General features: G+C 54.5%; 3 protein-coding genes across 3 annotated transcripts; 2 read left to right on the top strand and 1 right to left on the bottom strand.

The window, feature by feature from the left end:
• Window positions 1–7766: 7766 nt before the first annotated feature.
• Window positions 7767–10812, top strand: CkaCkLH20_05064 (serine threonine protein kinase; the record flags this gene model as incomplete). Its single annotated transcript, XM_038887783.1, has 3 exons — window positions 7767–7874; window positions 8020–10609; window positions 10661–10812. The coding sequence occupies 3 exons, from the start codon at window positions 7767–7769 to the stop codon at window positions 10810–10812; spliced, it is 2850 nt and encodes a 949-aa protein (XP_038746825.1).
• A 1846-nt stretch (window positions 10813–12658) lies between these two features.
• CkaCkLH20_05063 (uncharacterized protein) lies at window positions 12659–14183 on the top strand (the record flags this gene model as incomplete). The annotated part of the gene is made up of 5 exons (XM_038887782.1): window positions 12659–12842; window positions 12971–13180; window positions 13262–13368; window positions 13445–13684; window positions 13770–14183. 5 exons carry the CDS (start codon window positions 12659–12661, stop codon window positions 14181–14183), a joined length of 1155 nt encoding a protein of 384 aa, XP_038746824.1.
• Window positions 14184–14449: 266 nt separating this feature from the next.
• On the bottom strand, window positions 14450–15632 carry CkaCkLH20_05062 (synaptobrevin; the record flags this gene model as incomplete). Its single annotated transcript, XM_038887781.1, has 2 exons — window positions 14450–15355; window positions 15456–15632. 2 exons carry the CDS (start codon window positions 15630–15632, stop codon window positions 14450–14452), a joined length of 1083 nt encoding a protein of 360 aa, XP_038746823.1.
• Between the last annotated feature and the right edge of the window lie 4016 nt (window positions 15633–19648).

Raw genomic sequence — 19648 nt, 5'->3', positions numbered from 1 at the left:
GTTGTTAGGAGCATTTCCGGTCGCGAAAGATTCTCTGATTTGGTGTGTTTTTTTGGTTCCTTCTTTTCTGCCTTGGAAGAAGAAGCGGGGAAACAAAAAAAGAGGATTTTGCTTTTACGGCGCGGCGGTCACCCGCGCGCGCAGGCAGCATTCTTGGATCATGGGCATAGCATCAATCTTCTTCATCATACGGTTCGGAGCATTTGGCCTACCCAAGGCAGACATATACCAGATACATATCGCGCACAGACGATCCCCGAGAGAAAGAGAGGGGTGAACTTTTGGAATACATCGGTAGACACGAACATGCGAAATATACAACAATGTGAGACGTAGCGTTTGGTTCGATCTTGTTGTGTTTGGTGAGACTGTCATGGGTGTGGATGAAGGTGTATGTATACTGTACTGATTCGGAGTCTTGCATACGCATGTCGGTAGGCGTTGGACGGGGGAGGAGGACACGTCGAGCTGCAGCCGTCCATCAACACCTACCTCCCTTGCAACCCACCCATCACCGCCGTTCTAGGCCCCCCTTTATTTTCTCCTCTCTTGAATTGTGTGTGTGCCTCCAGAACTTCACCTTACTTACCTTACCTCACCCAAGACGAGCTCTGGCTTCCCCACGCCAGCCAAACCTAGCCTCGTCGGCCGTAGAGGTTGCGGCGCGGGATGAAGGTGGTATTACAACTCATCTTCTATTGGCTAGTGCAATGGTTCTCTGCGAGCTTGTCGTGAGTGTTGCTGAGGCCGTTTTTTTCATTCGGGGGTGAGTCAGACGGGATGATGGGATGGCTTGGCGCGGGTTGTCGAATGGCGTTTGCTGTGAGAGAACGGTGATTTGACCCAGCGAGCAGGCAGCGATGACTGTGCCTGGGGTTTCTTGCGTGGGCTTCAGGTCTAGGAGGAAGGGGATATGGCAGTGGTGAGTAGGTTAACAGGCGTTTGTGATGACTGTTGCTGGGGTTTGTTCTGGGACTCCAGGTGTTGTGTTAAATGGATGAGTGTAAGATGCTGCTCACTCATTCACTCACTCACTCACTCACTACCCAAGCTTGCTTGACTACCCGATTTCAAAGTGACAGCGTGAGTCTCATTTGTAGATCAGTGGCTCAGAGTCGGAGTGATTCTGCGTGACTTGGAGAGTTTGAGATCTACGGATGCGGTGTTGGTCGCACATGGGAATCGCGTAGATGCTCCTGCGCCGTGCCACGGATTCACGAGCAGGCGAAGCGAACCATTCACTAAAGTGGCCTTCAAGAGTCTCAGACGTCGGACATGGCGGTTGGGCCCGATGCTTGGTTGATTGCGACGTCGCGTCGACGGGTACCCGTGTGTCGTTGACTTCATCAGTAGGACCGGCGGGAGTGTAGCGGCGGGAGATTGCGGCTCTTGGGACACCCTGACGGTCCATCCCGTCTGTGTCCAGGTGGAGTAGGTCGACTCTGTCGGTGTAAGGGTCGACATCTCCTCGTCGAACGGCGTGTTTGGAGTCCCCATGCTTCATTCGCGATCACCAATAGTTGGTGTTCGTATACACCCTGTCGAAGCCGTCGATGCCTAGACGTGAGTCCAGACCAAGTTCGTTCCCGGCGACTGGCCTGCTACATCCCGGGTGGATGATGTCTGCCTCGTCATGAAAGTGTCTTTCCATACCATCCCTTGAGCCAAGGAAGAAACGCTTGTTCTCCTGGATTTCGCGTCGCACAACGTCTCGATAGCCTCTTCAGGCGAGAGCTTGTGTCCGTAGGCAGAACACCTAGATGACGTAGACCGCGGGAGGCTAACGATACGGGCGCTTGCAGTGCTCAATCATGTAGAACGCCATCTCAAGCCATCAGATGTGCGCGACCCCGGACGACATCGCGTGGGTGGGACCTATGACTCCACGACCCCTTGGCGATGAGGAAAAAGCAAGCGCGGTTGACGGATGGATGAGTCGTACTTTGGCGACACGCTTGATCAACCCCAGGTTTCTTTGGGATCGGCTACTCGGCCTGGGCTATTCGTGGTCTGAACTCCAGACGCGACGGGATGACAAGTGGCGAGATCGCGGTTGACCGACCGTTGGTTCCCACGTTCCCCAGGCTTTCCATCGTCGAGCCGCACGCTTGGTGCCTTGGTTGCCCCGTAACACGACCATCTCACCCCGGGGTCGAACCTCTCTGAACAGGCAGGTGTCCCACTCGGTGGCACGGGTGATTGGCTCAATGATAAACTGGGGGATTCGTCGATCGCTGCGGTCGAGGCTGTCACTTTTGTGGTGAGGCTGTCACTTTTGTGGTGACGCTAGGACCTCGGGTGATGCGGGCATCCACCTCTTTCTCCAAGGGGGTGGGCAGCTGGAGCTCTCGAAGCACGCGGGGATGGGTCCCCGTCTTGCGTGTTCAGGGAGTATCAGAGAGGAAAGATCGCCAGAGCAAGGAAACGGTCTAGGACTCTTGTGACCGCTCGGAATGTTTGCTCCCATTGCTCTAGCACTGCTAGCCACGTCTTGACTGGGAAACTGCAATGCCCGGTCGACGATACAATGGAATTGTGAGTTCGCTACCACCTAGAAGTACGGAGGCGAAATACTGATGGAACGGAGAATGGATGACGGCTCCGAGGAGGCGGCACCCTGTTCGGATTGCCGCTTTGGGGCAGCAAATGGCACTTGCAGGGGGGCTGGGCGCGACAAAGTGTCTTGGATATGGGTTGCGCCGCCAATGTCAGTTGCCAGGCACAGAAAGGACTACCAAGGGAACTGCCTTGGCTCTTCGAGCATCTCGCTCCGGGCCTCGATATGCAAACGCACAAGGAGATTGTCCTGTGGAGTACGTGCGATTCGAGACCAAAGTCGGTGATGTCAACGGGTTTCATGGGACCCAAAACAGGGTTTTTGACGCGTTGAGAGAGTGAAGCCTGGGGCATCAAAGGGACTGGGGGACGTTGAGAGTCTGGACTTGTTGATGACTTTGGGCTCGAAAGTGGTTCGTGCGAGCACTTTGGTAGGGCATAATACAGATATGTTAAAAGATGGGAGAAAACGAAACGAGAATGACTTGCGTGCCCACGTCGACGGTTGCCTATGGCCGTCGACAGATAAGCACTGGCGTATGAATTGGGACGAGAGGACGATAAGAGAGCACAACCACGCCATTGAACAGCGAACGATCAAGGACTCGGAGATGTGTTGGCCTGGGGCACTTGTGCGTCGTCGTGGTTGCCAGTGCGGCACGGTACTTTGCGGTAGTGGACGTTGGCGAGAGCAGGGGGGGTGGGCGAGGTTCCTGTTGGCTGATGAGTTGTTTGAGCCATGCATATTCGAGTAAGGCAGTTGCAGTTTATTTGATCCCCGAGGCCCCGATTATGGTGACATTGTAGTTGTCGTGTCGTGTTGATTGTCGTTTTGGAGACGTCTGCGTGCTGTCTCGTCCCATCAGACAGGAAGGAAACCGGAAAGCCACGGTCAGCGCTAATACTTGACACGATGCGTAGACTTGAAGAAACGCAAAAGTGGACAAAGTCGTTTCCTGCCGATGGAGCAGACAGGGCCGTCCAAGGTCGCGATCCGGTTGGCTGGATGAGTGGCAGCTGGCGCCAGGCAGAAGGACGAGCAGCCTCATGAACAAGGTGACTGGCGACCTGACTTGGCGATTTGTTGAGAGTGCGAGCCTGAGGCCTGAGAACCTGCGAGGTGATGTACGTAGTAGTGTAGGATGCTGGCATGGGGTGAGGCAAGCAGCAGGGCGAACCGAAGCCAGAGCATGCGGCAACCTTAGTTAACGACGTGCGGTGATATGAGGTGAGTGAAGGAAGTGTCGTTTAACCATCTCAGTCGACGAGAGTGCTGGGCTGCAGAGGACGTGAATGCGCAAAGTTCGTTGCAAGTATGGGGCTGGCTTGCGTTTGCCGTTAGTCAACATTGGACCAGATGTCGATTGGATCTGACAAGGGGTGTTGTTTGGACCAAAACCTACTCCGTACTTCACAGTACGCAGTGAGGCATGTACTTTGTATGTTTCGAGGTGATGGACCAACAATGACGAGACTCGGTTGCAGTCGACTCCGGAAACCACATGGAAACCATCAGCAAGTCGACAAGACTACAGCTCCAGTTCGCTTTGACTTTGGCTGAATTGTGGCCGGGCGGGCGGCAGTGGAACGCAAGATGGCGCGATGGCGCCATGGCTCAGCGGGATGATGGAACTCGACGTTGGAAGTTGCGGTGGCTTGACATGAGGCAGTTGGGTCGTCGAAACGATTTAATCCGTCGTCCTTTTTTGACATGGTTCGTCTTGGTGACGGGAGACAGCTGGCTAGTCGATGTTTGTCTTCACATGAGAAGCGAGGATTCGTCTGTCTGGACGCACATGTCTGCCCTGTTGTATCCTGCGAGAAGGAATACGATAAGGATAGCGCGGCGTCTATCAAGGTCCCGTCCCGTCGAGTCGACAGCGAGACAACAGATCGATGCGAGCGTCCCTGAGTGTACCGTCGATACAGTGCTCGTGCATTAGGTAGTATCCGCGGTAGGGGGTAGAAGTACCGGTACTTCATCTTGGCTCAGAGCTTGACGGAAACGCCGCGTATCCCACTGTCGAGTACCTTACTGTACGTGCCTTGGGCATTTTCTGCGACCGGGTGGCAGCGCAGTGGCAGGTAGCAGCGGAAGAGCTTCATGCGTTTGGGCGTTCTGGCGTGCGTCTGGAAGGGCGGGTGGAATGAGTTGAAGACTTGTCATTCGTCCCTTTGATCGGTGAGGTCGAGCCTGCGGTCTCGTTCCTAGCAGGCTGTTGGGTATCCGGTAGGGTGAGGTAGGGTGAGGTAGGTGGAGAAGGTTCCATCTCAGAAAGCTGCTACAGGGGAGAGAGGGTCGCTAGAGTCATTCAAAGTGGTGTCAAAGTGCGTGCATTGAAGTATCCGTAAGGTGTGCTGGGTTGGAGGGAATTGTTAGTGAGGAGAGAGGGTATTGGGGGAGGGGAATACCCTGGCGGAGGTCGGGAGAGACAGCGAGAATGAGATGGGGAGAAAGTTGGAGATGGGGTCCCAAGGTCCGAAGACCGGGGTCTCTGTCACGTCGACGACGTAATGATGAAATGCTCAGAAGGGACGAGCGGCCAGGCGAAAGGTGTTCCAGCAGAGAAAGTGTATCGCCCTGCTTGGGCTGCAGAGCTGAAGCTACCCGAGTCCTCTGTGAACACCCGGTCAGACAGTCTCTGTCTTTCTGTCTGGCTGTTTGTCTTGATCAACTGTCTTGCCTCGTGAAATGGCTGGAACGGGATCTGAAAGGTGCAGAATGCCGTACTCTGTCTGGTCTGCGTGTTAGATGGAAGACTGGCGCTTTCCCAAACACGGAAGTTAGGCGAGCTCGGAGGAGTGGAGGCAGCAGATGCAAACACCGAAACGGCAGCGGCGGGAAAGGAAGAAGATACCCTTTTTTTTTCTCCATCACTGTTGCGGCAACAGTAGGAATTAGCTGCTGCGTTAACTTGAGGTAGGTAGGCAGGTAATTAGCGGCAAATAGAGACAAGTAGAAAAACATGGGAAAGACTGGAAGTGCCTGGCAACAGAAGGAAGAGGACGTGAAAGTGCAGGTGTCTTATCGCGATACATGAGCCTTATCGCGCCATGATGGCATTTTAGTGCTGCAGCAGCCAGCACCCCTACTTCGCTTCCTGCGTGACCGAGACCGGACTTGTACAGCCCAGGTATCCCTCACCAATGACATGCTCGTCCCACCACCAATAGGACCCCTGACCAGTGACCACGAGGATACGAGCGGGGCGGCTGCTGTGCACCTGCATTGGTTGTTCCGGAGCGGCAAGTACCTACCTAAGGTACCTATGGTGCAGAGGAACGTACCGGGCTGATACTGATACTGAGCCAAGATACGTACCCTGAACTTCTCCACATCGACCGCTGCGCAGCGCATCACGAGCCCCGAACTCAAGGGTCACTCAGGCTGTTGTTGCCGCCGCTTTGCTTGTTGAATGTGGTCACTGGATGTCATTTCGAGGAGGTTGCCCTGCCCTTTTTTGCTTTCTCACGCATCATCTTGATCGAATCACATCACCCGCGACACAGCTGCGCCTGCTGCTGCTGATATCCCTTTTTCTACCCCCTCTCCCTTTCTTTCCCCCTCCAAAAAGACATCAGACAACCTAACGTAACTCAAGTCCAGATCCAACTCATAGTGGACGACGGTCTTTTGCGTTTCCTGCTGTCCCACCCGGCAGCATCACATCGCATCGCATATCGCTTTCAATATCCACCGCTGCGCACATCCCGGTCCATGGGTGTGTGTGCTACGGCCTACGGATACAGAGTACTGCTAGGAATACACCACAACAACAACCAAGGGTTCAGAGCAGATCAACACCCCAAAAGTCTACCTACATGCCCTGATGCCTTAAACTACTTTGCGTCCTGCCAGAACAAGAAGGGTCACACACTCACAGCTCCCTCCCGTCTGCCAACCTGGGACTATCATCTGGCGCTACCGTGCCGCTAAACGTCGAGGTGCTACCCTTTATCGCATCGCATCACATCAACCATCCACATCCACTTCCACGGGCCACAAGGTGTGGTCTCCACGCTGAGGTGCATCCACCTTGTCGCTATCTAATCGGCCTTGCACGTCTTATCCACTCACTGTCCCGGTCGCTACCTTAGTCCCTGGCCCCATCCCATCCATCCTCGTCACTTGTCTCTGTTCCTGCTGCACCTGTCACTCCTCCTCGGCGCGTCCCTTCATCTATGCCCTCTCTGCCCTCGTACTTCTCTTCCGACCGCCATATTTCTCTTCCTCCGTTCTCGACCTCGACTTCTATCTCGACCGCTCTCCCTTCACCGGTCCTACCGTTCCCTCCCCCCGTCTGTTCCACACCCACGACCTCCCTCGACTTCTCTGCCCTCTTCCCTCTTCTCGCTTTGTACAAAACACACCGACAGTCAGTCAGTCATACTTCCTGGCCCTCCCGTCGTTTGTACCGCCGTTTGCTTTCTACACCTCCCGCTTCGCCATCAGGGTACAAATCAAGTACAAACACTTGCGTCCTTGATAGCTCCGAGTCATTAACTTGACCTTGGACCTTGCCTGACTCTTGTTCCAAAAAGGTACATTCCTCCAGTCTTTTGCTGCAAACTCTCCCCAGCACCTTTTCCCAGAGCCTCAAACGGCTGGGTACTTCCATTCCCCGGGCTAGCTTCTTGTTCTAACGCTCACCGTCCATCTGTATTAGTCACAACTCGATACCCTTCCACGCCTCCCTCTTAACCTCCGATCGCCGCTCTACCCAACCAACCAACATAAACCGCAACGCTCTCGTCTTTCAGCCGACCTTGGCCTCTCTCTTCTACCTCCCGGTTGTGTTGTCGAGACGATACCGCCGCCTTCCTGCACTCGCTGCCCACGGACGTCACGACGGTCCCCGCTTCCACCCTTTGAGCGCATCCTCGATTCTGCATCGACCTGGTGCGCGTGCACTCCCGACCTATCGGATAGCTGCCGCCCTTTCTACGGTCCCTAGCTATCTTGCCGAAGCGACACACTCAGGGTTCTGGTCGTTGCTCGAAGACCGGCCTGCTTCCTTTGTTTCTATCTCGACTATTTACACAACCATTTGACCATCTCGACCCCAACGACGCTGCCTGCTCCCACGAACCTGAATGTGTACATGACGCCGCCACACGCCGCCGACGTCTTTCGCATAGCATAGGCCCCGGCCTGAATCTATCCTCCCCGACTTCGCCCCTGTTCTTGACAACCTCAACAGGACATCAACATGGCGGACCGGCTCCCGACCTCGTCTGGGCGCAGGCGACGCGAAGGCGATGCCTCTATCGGGGATTTTGTCATCGGTGGTGAAATTGGCAAGGGCAGCTTCGCCCAGGTATATAGTGGCCATCACAAGGTTCGTGCGCTCCTACGCTTCTCTACAGCCTTCTGAAGGTTGGCTTCTCCTGTTGCGCCGAGGCGTATGGATGAGGAGTGGCTCATACCTCAAAGATTCAAGGATCTAACGTTTGTCTTTTCAGAGTTCCAAAGCTACCGTAGCTATCAAGTCGGTCGAAATGGGACGTCTGAACAACAAGCTCAGGGAGAATTTGTACGGCGAGATCCAGATCCTCAAGACCCTCCGCCATCCTCATATCGTCGCTTTGCACGACTGCGTCGAATCTGCGACGCACATCAACCTTGTCATGGAATACTGCGAGCTTGGTGATCTGTCTCTCTTCATCAAGAAGCGAGACAAGCTCAGCTCTCATCCTGCTACACACGACATGGCGAGAAAATACCCCGTAACGCCCAACTCGGGCCTCCACGAAGTGGTCACACGCCATTTCTTGCAGCAGCTCGGTAGCGCCTTGAAGTTCTTGCGCGAAAAGAACTACGTCCACCGAGATGTCAAGCCACAGAACCTGCTTCTTCTTCCGTCGCCCAGATTCAGAGACGAACACTCTCGTCCAATCTTGACAGGCAGTCAAGACTCCCTGATTCCGAACGCCGGCCTGGCCTCTCTACCGATGCTGAAGCTTGCGGATTTCGGTTTCGCTCGCGTCTTGCCCTCGACCTCGCTTGCCGACACTCTTTGCGGATCACCATTGTATATGGCCCCCGAAATCCTTCGGTACGAGCGGTACGATGCCAAGGCCGATCTCTGGTCCGTCGGCACTGTGCTTTATGAAATGATCACCGGACGCCCTCCTTTCCGGGCTAGAAACCACGTTGAGTTGCTCCGTAAGATCGAAGCTGCTGAAGACCGGGTTAAGTACCCCAAGGAACTTGTGGTCAGTAAGGAGCTGGTGAAACTCATCAGCAAGCTTCTCACGCGGAACCCCGTCGAGCGAATGAGATTTGAGGACTTCTTCAATGATCCCATCCTCGTCGGCCCAATTCCTGGCGTGGTTGAGGACGATATCCCTAAGTCTGAAATCAAGGCCTCAAGAGACCTTCGATCTCTCGGCAGGTCAGACTCGACGTCATCGTTGTCTCGGCGATTGTCCCTCCGCCGGCAAGCTGAAAATGAGGCTTCGCGGGAGGAAGGTGAGCCACCGAAATCGCCCCGTGAGAAACCTCTGAGGTCCCCCAAATTGTCCGGTCCGAATGAGGGTCGTCCTCAGCAAGGGGCATCTGAGGCCCCAGCCCGTGTTGGCCAGACACCAGTGCAGGATGCTGGAGATGGACTGGGTATCCGACGTCCTCCTATGCCTCAGCCTTCCACTTCAGCACCTACCCGAACCCACAGACTCTCTAATGCGTCGCTCAACCGGCCTGCCCCTCGGGCATCAGCTTCACCGCCGACTTCGTACCTGAACGAGAGAAGGCTTCGTCCAGTCACCGAGAGGAGCATGACAGAGCAAGAAAAGGCAGCTCAAGATGTCGCTTTTGAGAGGGATTACGTCGTTGTCGAAAAGAAACACGTGGAAGTCAACGCCTTCGCGGATGAGATGGCAGCCAACCCACGTCTCACATCCATATCGCCCAAGACTGGCCAGATGATTCGCCGTGCGACGCAACAGGGCCCTCCGACGTCAACTACCGGAGCGGGGCGCGTTCAGCCCTCCAATGCTGTCCAGATCGCGCAGGGCAAGGGGCGTTCAGGACATGATCGCCGCGACTCTTACGATGGCAAGAACTTCTCTGCCAGCCCAACAACTCAAGGATTCATCGCCAAGGCGATTTCGGACGCCAGTGTGCGTCTCTTTGGCTTTAAGGTGCCACAGCACGTCCTGGGAAGTAAGGGTGCCTCTCCGCCGTTGTACAGCCCCTTCCCCGCATACCCAACACCCTCAGGCCCGGTCGGCCTTATCGGTGATGGCAAGCAGAGTGCCCCGGCCGATGATGATGCTCGGGCCGTGAAACTTATTCAAGACTTTGCGCACCGCAGCGACTGCGTCTACGGATTTGCCGAAGTCAAGTACAAGCAACTGTTTCCCCTTGCCCCGTCGATGGATCACGGGCTGGGTGGCACGCCTGCAGACCAAATCACCGATGAAGAGGACGGTCTCACCATCGAGGCCGAGGTTCTCCTATCGGAGGAAGCTTTGGTTCTCTATGTCAAGGCCCTCACGCTGTTGGCTAGAGCCATGGATGTTGCAAGCCTGTGGTGGACACGAAAGACGCGCGGCGACGTGACGGGTGTGTCTGCGGCCGAGGTGTCGAAAGAAACCCACGCCCAGCGAATCAACTCGACCGTGCAATGGGTGCGAAATCGCTTTAACGAAGTCCTGGAGAAGACAGAGATTGTCCGGCTGAAGCTCATTGCTGTGCAGCAAAAGCTACCTGACGACCACCCGAGCCATCCTAGCAACCACGGCGGAGAGTCTGCTTCCTCGGCCACGTCTGGGACGAGAGATGTCTACCTTACGCCGGGCATCAGCGCGGAGAAGCTCATGTACGATCGAGCCCTGGAGATGAGCCGCACAGCAGCGATTGACGAAATCACGAATGAGAATCTTGAGGGTTGCGTCACATACTACGTCACGGCTATTCGCATGCTTGAGGCTGTCTTGGATAACGATGAGGACACAATCAAGCGCAGGTACTCCGGTTCGGGTAAGGAACTTATCCGAGAGGAGGTATCTAGCGACCTGGACAGCGATGACCAGCAGGTTGTCAATCGGAGTAAGTGATCATCACTCCAAAGTCACGAATCATGCATCTAACAATTCACAGTGATCCAAATGATTACCGGCCGCCTGTCAACTGTCCGCAAGAAGATGGCCATGATCGCTGAGGCATCGCGATCTCAACAGGCTGCCCAGCTGCCTGCACGTAAGCGGAGCGGCGACGTCACGCCACGCAGTGTGCCTTCGTACGCCTCCTAAACGTTAGAGGCGGCACACCAGAGTCGTGGTCCATCTTGACTGGAACGACCTAAAAACAACACTTTTTGCCTCACGGCTTACGAACATTTGCTTTACAAGGACCTGGAGGATCCCTGGTCAGTGGATCGTGGACGGTGTTTTCAGAGATATCCACCAGGGGAACAGGTCTGCGACCTCGACTTTAGTTTCATACATCGGCGTTGGGGAATGGAAACCGGAACATCATCGGTCCATGTCATTTTGCTTTTCATTCATGTCTATTTTCTCGGCGTTGGGAAATCGAGACGGCGAGGCTTTTTTTCTTCCGCGGAAGCGGAGTAACTTGTATTTTCTTTGGCTTCCACACAAGGGCAAGGAAGGGGGATCACAGGACCTTGAACCGGCATAGCAGCTTGGCTTTCATTGTGTTCTTCTCATGCCAGGATGGCCACGGAAGGATGATATACGGGATATGGTTATCCTACTGAGAAGGCGGAGCGTTGGACACGAACGGGTGATTGTTGCATGCCCTTTGAGGTACTGCCGGCGGACATTAGATCCGCCTGACTTTTAAGTAGTGTCAAAACTGAGAAAACGTTCCAGCCATGACTTTGCTTTTGATGATATCATGCCAATGTCGTCTGCGGCTATTCAGCTTGAGGTGTTAAATATTACTCCTAGATCTGTGTGCTTAGAATTTTTGGTCATCTCTCAGGATCTTCTAGGAGATAGAGCTAATATCTGATGGACGTCGGAACTTAGCTTAAATCGCCGGGATCAAGTCCAGCGACCTTGGAGTGCGCCCTCTTTGGATTCCGAGGGTGACGGATTGGACCTTTTGCTCTTGCCATGCTCCCCGTTTCTCCCATGACGTTCTGGACCGTTTGCTCAGTCTAGTGATATTCGTGGGCGTGAAAAACCTCATTTGGCATTGTACGTACCAAGCTATCTCTTCTGATGTGTCTGGACATCGGAGAACTGTGGTTCTGTCGAGATGGTGCCTTTAGGACCGGTGACAACAGGAGCATGGCAGTTTTTATACAGGGACATACATATGCATGGAGGCATGAGACGAACGTCTCGTATGCCGTAGTCTGAGATGATGACAGAGTTAAGAAAAGATAGCGGAGATTCTGATGACCTTGTCGTGGCATAGACGGGCGTTCATGATGTTTGTTCACTCCCAGTGTCCTCTCGTTCTGTATTCAGGGACTGATTTGATGCTGCTCATTCTAGTTGAGAATTGTTCGAAATATTCTGATGCATACTCGATCTCGTAGTAGCTCCTTCCCCCATGGGTATTGTTTTGACACCTACGGGACATAAAATTTCTTCCCATTCTGGTTCAGTTGATGTTCTCACTAGCAATCTTTTTTTTAAGCTCCTTCCATCTTTACGAACAGCTCCAGCTCCTTCCATTGCTCTTCAAGCTCGTTCTATATAATTCGTTCTTCTTCCTGAGCCCTGCTCTTGTATATCTCTTCCTCCACCAACCACAACACCACCTTCCTTCTCACCTCTCTCACAACATCATTCACCCCCCATTGGACCTCATCCTCTTCCAGTTACAACAACTTTAAGTATATCTTTTATAGATATCTTTCTTCCGTTGCCAAAACTCACACTCTACCAGCTTCCACACCTCCTCTTCGTCTCTTTCAAGAACATCCTTCTTTCCTGTCTGGGTCTGTTCCTCCCCCAGCTTCAGTACTTTCCCATCCCATCATCTCTTTCACCAACATCAATATCACCTTTTTTTCTCTATTCAATCTTCCGCTTCACCAGCTGTGGAAACTTCCACCCAAAGTACCTCTCCAGCAATAGAAACTCATTCAACACCCACACTTGACAAATCCCACAAGTCAAAATGGTCAAAGCAATTTTCAAGGATCTCGTCATCGCAGCTGCCGGTCCCAACGAGCACAAGATCGAGGACCTCAAGAGCTGGGCCGCGCTGCGCAAGGGTCGCTTCACAGAGAAGATGGACGGCGACGTCACGCACCTTCTCTGCACGGATGAGCAGTTCAAAAACAGGAAGAAGAATGAGAGAAGTAAGAAAGTCCTCCTCCTCACCTACTCATGCGCGCCATTCCTTTCAAATCACAGCTTCCTTTTTCATACATTCTCAGATGAAAAAAGAGTTACAGCTGCGCTAACCATGATATCTTATGTTGTATAGTCAAAGAGGCTCATAAAAGGGGCAAGAAGGCCGTCCACGTCGTTCACATCGACTGGTTCACGTTCAGCTGCACCGACAACAGAAAGCTGCCATTCAAGGACTACAACTTCAAAGCCACCATGGAGAAAGAGCAGGAGAAGCTCAAGCAGCAGCAGGAGGAAGAGCGCAGGATCCGCGCGCAGATGCTTCAGGCTTATTGGATCGACCCTGGTAGGTTCACAACCCGACCTCCAGCTCAGGACGTCTTCTTTTGAGGTTTTGTTTCCTCTACTAATCCCTGATCTGCAATAGATCTCTACCATGTCTACACAGACAAGAAGCACTTCCGTCACGAGGTCCAGCTCTTCAGAACCTTGAGGAACGAAGATGGTGCCCTTCACGAGAAGTATGAGCTCTACGTAAGTCCCACAAACCAAACAGGGCCAACCCGCCATCAAGATACTCTTTTCAAAGCTGACCGAAACACCACCGTAGCTCTTTGAGTCCCACGCCATGCCCCGCCTCTACTGGTTCGGCGTCAAGCTCTACCAGAAGAAAGACGACGGCATCTGGCGATCCCGGGGCGTCGACCGCTCCAGCCCGACCCCGGACGTCTTCATACCGCAGTTCGACAAGTTCAAGGCCTTCTTCCGGCTCAAGACCGGATACGGCTGGCGCGAACGGGTCCTCAAGGCCGGGACCGGAGGGGAGACGGACTTCAGCTACACACCTCCCGTAAGCTCCATATCCCGACCCTCGGAAACTCCTACCCAATCTCCCTCGATTCTAAGAGACAAACGCGCTAACTTCTGAATGCCAGACCCGCGGAAAGCCCGTCGGCACCAACTTGACCGTGTTCTATACCTACGACGAGTCCGTCCGCTTCAACGTCGAGCTCCGCCTCGCCTGGGCCGAACTCTTCGACGACGAGCTGCCCGCCGATTTCAAGGCCGAGGTCGCGATGAAGGGAATTCTGGAGGAGGACGCCGTCAACCGGGCTGGTGCCTCCGCCGGTGCCACTGGTGGCGGCCCGGACGGAATGTGTATGGACGTCGTCCAGGACGAGTCCTCCTTCGCGATGCTCATCCCCGACGGCACGGTTCAGCAGGAGGATTGCGAGATGATGGACTCGGACGGCGGCGGACAGGGAGAGTTGGGCTCGCACTCCGCTGATGAGTCACAGCAGACCGTCTCGGAGGATGATGAGATGGAGGGCGGCGAAATGGAGATTTAGAACGGGCGGCCTGGATGAAATGCGCCGAATCTTGGGTTTGGGGAAGGGCGTCGAGATGTGCTTGGACAGGCCGAAGGATTCATACCAGCCCGAGATAACTGCACACGAGTTGATTCGACTTTAGGGACTCGAGATAGAAAGAGATACCCAGAAATTTGCTTCTTTTCACAAAAGATTCCATTCTCGCCCTTGACGCTGATGCAATAAACCCCTCCAAACCCCCCATCCTCAGAACGCCCCGAAAACAGCAAACCCAGTAGTAAGCCTCAAAACCTCAACTTGGGCATCACAAAAACCAACAACACAAGCCCGACCATCAACCCGTACACCCACGCGTACAGTATCATCCGCCCCCACCACCCCTTCCCCTCCGTCATCTTCCGCAGCGTGCCCATCCGCCTGCTCGCGGCGTCCATGCCCCGTTCCGTCCGGTCCATGCCCTCGCCCGCCCGCGCCACCACGTTCTTGTCCGCCTCGAGCGCGCTCGAGAACCGCTGCGAGCTCGCCTTGAGCGCGCCCGCCATCTTGAGGATCGACTCCGACAGCGCGTCCTGCTCCGCGCGCTGCTGGTCCAGCAGCGCCTCCGCCGTCGCCGTCGTCGCGCCCGTCGCGCCCGAGGATGTGGATTTGATGGTGTTGCTGCGCCGCGAGGCGAAGAGGGCTGCGCGCGCAGTGGCCGTCGCCGTCGCCGTGGATGTTGATGTTGGGGACGAGGGCCGCGCGGGGCCGCGGGGGCGGAGGGTCTGTGATGTAGTCGTTCCCGTTCCTGTCTGCTGCTGTGATGATGATGATTCCGACGTGACCGCCGCCGGCGCTGGTGTGACGGGTTCCGGGAGCCTCGGTATCACCTCCTCTTCTTCTCCATCTTCCTCGTCCTCCTCGCCGCCGGTATCCTCCGTGGGAACGCCCGTCGACCGACTATCCATGCTCTCGCTGGGCGTGGGTATGATGTCGGCGAGCACGTCCTCGCCGTCGTCGGAGCTGTTGTTCTCGTCGTCGTCGTCGCCGTCCTCGTGCAGCTGTTCGAGGTCGTGCATGCGGTCGACCAGCCTCTCGAGCAGCTCCCGCTGGCGGTTCAGGTCGGCCTGCATGTCCTGCCTCCGCGGGAGGAGCTTGACGTGGAGGGCCTCCTGCTCGACGCGGGTCAGGAGGCCGCGGGCGTATTCGAGGTTCTGAGGCGGCGGTCAGTTACTCGGTTGTCCTCTCTCTCTCTCTTTTTCCCTCCTTTGAATGGGGGAAGGAGGGAGTCTGCTGGCAGCGACGATAACGTACCGAATTCAACCGCGCCCTCTCGAACTCGCTCGCGCGCAACCTCTTCTCGCGGTCCTGGTCGGCGTGGAGGATCGTCTGGTCGAGCCGGCGGAGCAGCTGGCTCAGCTCCGCGGCGCCGCGTTCCGGGGACGAGCTGGCGGGCGGCGCGTGGTGCGTCAGGGATGATAACCTCGCCATGGTTTCGCCGTTACTCGGTGAGTCTGTTTTCTCCTTTCCTTCTCTTGTTTTTCTTTTCGGAACTGTCTCGTATCGGAGCTCTAGGCCAGGCCGGGATCTTTTCTTTTGCGCAACGACGGACGGGAATCGTGGATGGACAGGGTGTCTGAAGCTGATGATGTCGTCGGGTTGGAGGGGTGGACAAGCCACGGTGGCTGAAGCTCTCAGTGCACGAGGTGGATGCACGGACCATCTCTTGGATTCTAATTCTATGGGGGATTTATCGCACGTGTGGAAGTTTCATCTCAACATGAGCAACTGCAATCTAGGACTTTCGTGAATTCTTCGTATAGAGGGCATAGTCTCCACGGATCGCCTGAGGTAAGACGTTCATACATTACAGCATTGGCAACAACGAGTCCCGGCTGCCAAACTGATACAAGGACGCCTGACGACTCTCTAGTGTAAGCCCGTTCAAATGTTCGGATGGCTCCAGGTGACGATTTGCTCGCACTAAGAAAGCACCTTGTCAAGTTGTCGATCCCACTCTGGGGTAGAGAGAAGAAGCATGTCCTATCTCCTCAGACGCTCCTTGTGAAACCATCCGAGGCTTGCTTGATCATCGTCTTACCTACCAGCGAAACACAGCAGGTCGTTCATCCATCCAACTACCTATGGAAAAAAGGTCTGAGCTGAGCCGAGTTCCTTTGCTGGCTGACACCAAGCAAGGCGAAAGCTTGCCGAACGTCCGTCTCTCTATTACTGGAATAGATTGTTGTTCCTGCGTGTACGACTTATCGGATGATGGGGGGCACATCTGCGTCTCACCGAGGCTCGGATGCTTGCGTGTTGTCATCCTTATTTTTTGTGTTATCGTCGTGTCTGCAGCGGCATGTTCTCTGTTTCGATGAAGAGGCTAAATGGAAGTGACTTCGATGAGCAAGCCGTGTTCCTTGCCGTTTCCTAGGGGCTGGATTGTAAGTCAACGCCAGAGACATTCCCAAGCCCCCCCAGGATTGCGGCTCAATCCTGGGCGTGGCTGAACCTCCCAAGACGCGACGACGCCTTGGGCTATAGTTTCTGTGCACAAGAATTTTGCTTCGTTATTCCTATACCAACGTCGACCCTTGCTCGCAGTGTAGTTGCTTCCCCCCGAGGGAGATTGGGTGGTGTGGTAAGAGCCGCAAGGATATCGTCGCTATCTCATCTTCAGCTGGCATCTTTCAGGCACCATCGCCACGCAGGGCAGCTGGGAACCACGGAGCCAGGTCCGATGTTCATGAATCTTACTTCTGAGCATTACTCCCAACCTGAAATTTGCAGGCGTAAACCGGTGCAAAGATGAGGCGAAGTCAGGAACCGATTAGTCACGACGTATTGATGCCGTGCCGGATGCTGAGTAAAGTCGAGGATCGTCCCGGGGGGCAGGATTCTACGGGTGCCCGTGGCCCCCGATTCGTGAGAGTGCTTGCGTCAACCGTCAGCTTGGGTTGATCACGTTCAGAGCCTGTTCGTTTCGACCCATGACAAGATCGCAAACCATGCGAAATTCGCTCCAGCTTGGCAAGCTCGTGGTGCCAAGGTAGCTGGCGTCACATGAGAGCACGTTGAACTGTCATCTCCAGAAACAGGCTTCACCCTTTCTCGTGAGCGCCGATCATCGATGGAGGTCCACGCAAACGCACGATCGCCCCAAAAGACGGTTCAAAAACCATGGCAACTGAACCACATGGGCGCGCAGCGTTGGCGATGTTCGTATCCCTTATCGTCAAGTTCCGCATGACATGTGGCCAAGTTTGAGAGCCCGACTGCTCCGAGCCTCCACATTTCTTTCCAAAGCGCGCAACGACAAGTCAGCGCCGTGAGAAGAAAGAGAGATAATGATGCAGAAGGTGGTGGCTATGCCCTCCTTCTTCCGCCTTCTACCCCGCGTTCGTCGTCAGGAATAACAGGTTCGGATGTGGATTTTCTGCTGCCTATCATGGAGGGGAAGTTGTCATGGTGCATCTGGGTTCGTATGGGCGCATGGTTGCTATCCATTCAGCCCTGCAGACACGGGATAAATCTTCCGTTTCAACAATTAGTCTGTTTCATTTACTGCAGGTGTATTGCAGATTCCTGTAGATCGATTCATCTTCAAACCATGGTCTTGTTGTCTTGGGGTGGCTCCCCCCGCAAGGAAACAGCCAGGTTGTTCGACACGGTCTATTATTGACTGATACCGCTACCGAAACTAACATTTTATACTTACTTGTCGACCGCTTTTCGACCCCTTTTCGACCCCTTTTCGACCGCCATTTCGCCTGGCACCCGTCCGATACATCGCTCTATAAATAGGAGGGCTCTGGGACCGTGATGGTTGAAGCCATTCATAATGAAAAGTGTATATACCTATTGGAGTTTTGGTGATTTTTCTTTATATTGAACTGAAGTTAAGTCTTCTTATATGAGTGCTAAGTATAGTACTAAGTTTGTTCATCTTGTGGTTTACCTACCTTTTGTTGCTGGGCCCCATAAGGGTTTGCCTCGCTACAAGTACCTCGGTCTTGTTGTCTTGTCCCAAAAAATGTGACGAGAAGCAGTCTTTGCTACTGGACCCAATGTGGCCATTCAGCGACCAGATGACGAGGCTCTATCGGTCTGCGCCACATCTCATTCGGCCGACCGGCCGCAATGCGCAAACAATGAACCAGGAAGTTTCGTCATGCCCAAGTGATGGAAGAGGCGATTTCTGTCTTCCTCCCCGCAAATCAAAGTCTGCGGGAGCTACACGAGACTTGCAGCTCTAGGCTTGTTCTGTATTGAGGCAACACACATTCTGACGTGGGAAAAGTTGTAGTGCGTCCCTGCATGAGGGAGGGTTCTGGTGCTAATTATGGATACAGGATGAACCCAGTTTCGGCTGTAGCAGTTCATTGACGGCATTATGAAGGGTCCTCTCAACAGTACGTACATCGTGGCGTGGTGGTCGCGGGCGGCAGAGGCCGATATTGGACGGGAGCGCGGGAGGTAACAGAAGCCGGAAAGAGCATCGGCGCATCAAGCTCTTTCGAGGCCTTGAGGCCGTTGACATAAACTTGGCGGAGACGGTGGCATCGTCGTCGAAGTCGGAGATGCACGACGTCATTGGGTAGCTGTGGGGGTGGAAGCTTGCGAGTGGGACATCTCACAGGCAACTCCCATAAAGATACTTGCTAGATACCGCCAGATGGCTGGAAACACCTCTTAATTGTAAGTCGCGAGGGTGTATCTGGGAGCCACCAGACCCGCCAGTCCCTGAAGATGGACATGTAAGGATCAATTGGTTGGGCCGATGGATATTCGGCAAGATCCAGCATCTGGGCTTTGTGGAGGTCGTTTGGGTTGGATTGAGATGGTGTAATTGGGTGGCGCTGCGTCTCTGCGTCCCTGAGGTCAATTAGCGAGCAGTGACTCATGCTTGTTTTTGTGTCGAAGGGGAATCCGGTCTGTCGTCTTCACTTGTTAGTTTTCGGACGTAGCAGAAGGGGGTCCTGAGTGAGCAGGCGAAGCTGTCAGACCAGTTGAAGTCGATAGGTTCTTTGGTTCTTTGGCCGATTGGTCCGCTGTCATGTTCGGGAGTGCAGGCCGGAAGAGCAACCCAGGGGCTGGGAGGCTAGACTTTGCTCGCCGCAGGTGAGAGCTGCAGGCTGCTGCTTGGAAGTGGCATGGTATCTGGCCATGGTGTCTGGGGTGACCGGCCGGGCAAAGTCCTGTCTGGCTTTCTGATCCAAGATGGAGGTTCTTGGATTTCTGATGAAAACCTTGGAGGAGACAGTACTACCTCGGACAGGACCGAAGGAAAGGACGTCGGAGGTTGAGGGTTTGGTTCTCGACGTTGCATTGTACCGAACAGAGGTACATGCGGGTGTCAGGTAGAGCGCGCATAACCTGAGCTCGAGATTCTGTTTCTGAGTGTACGTAGTGGTAGTGGCCTCTGCCCTACGAGAGCGCCATGTCGCACCAGCACCTTGAACAGCTTACTGTAGAACCTGGCTGCGTTGACTGCGTTCTTGCTT

This window comes from Colletotrichum karsti, assembly GCF_011947395.1.
Source record: "Colletotrichum karsti strain CkLH20 chromosome Unknown Scaffold14, whole genome shotgun sequence".
Lineage (NCBI taxonomy): Eukaryota > Fungi > Ascomycota > Sordariomycetes > Glomerellales > Glomerellaceae > Colletotrichum > Colletotrichum karsti.
This window is presented reverse-complemented; position numbering and strand designations above follow the sequence as displayed.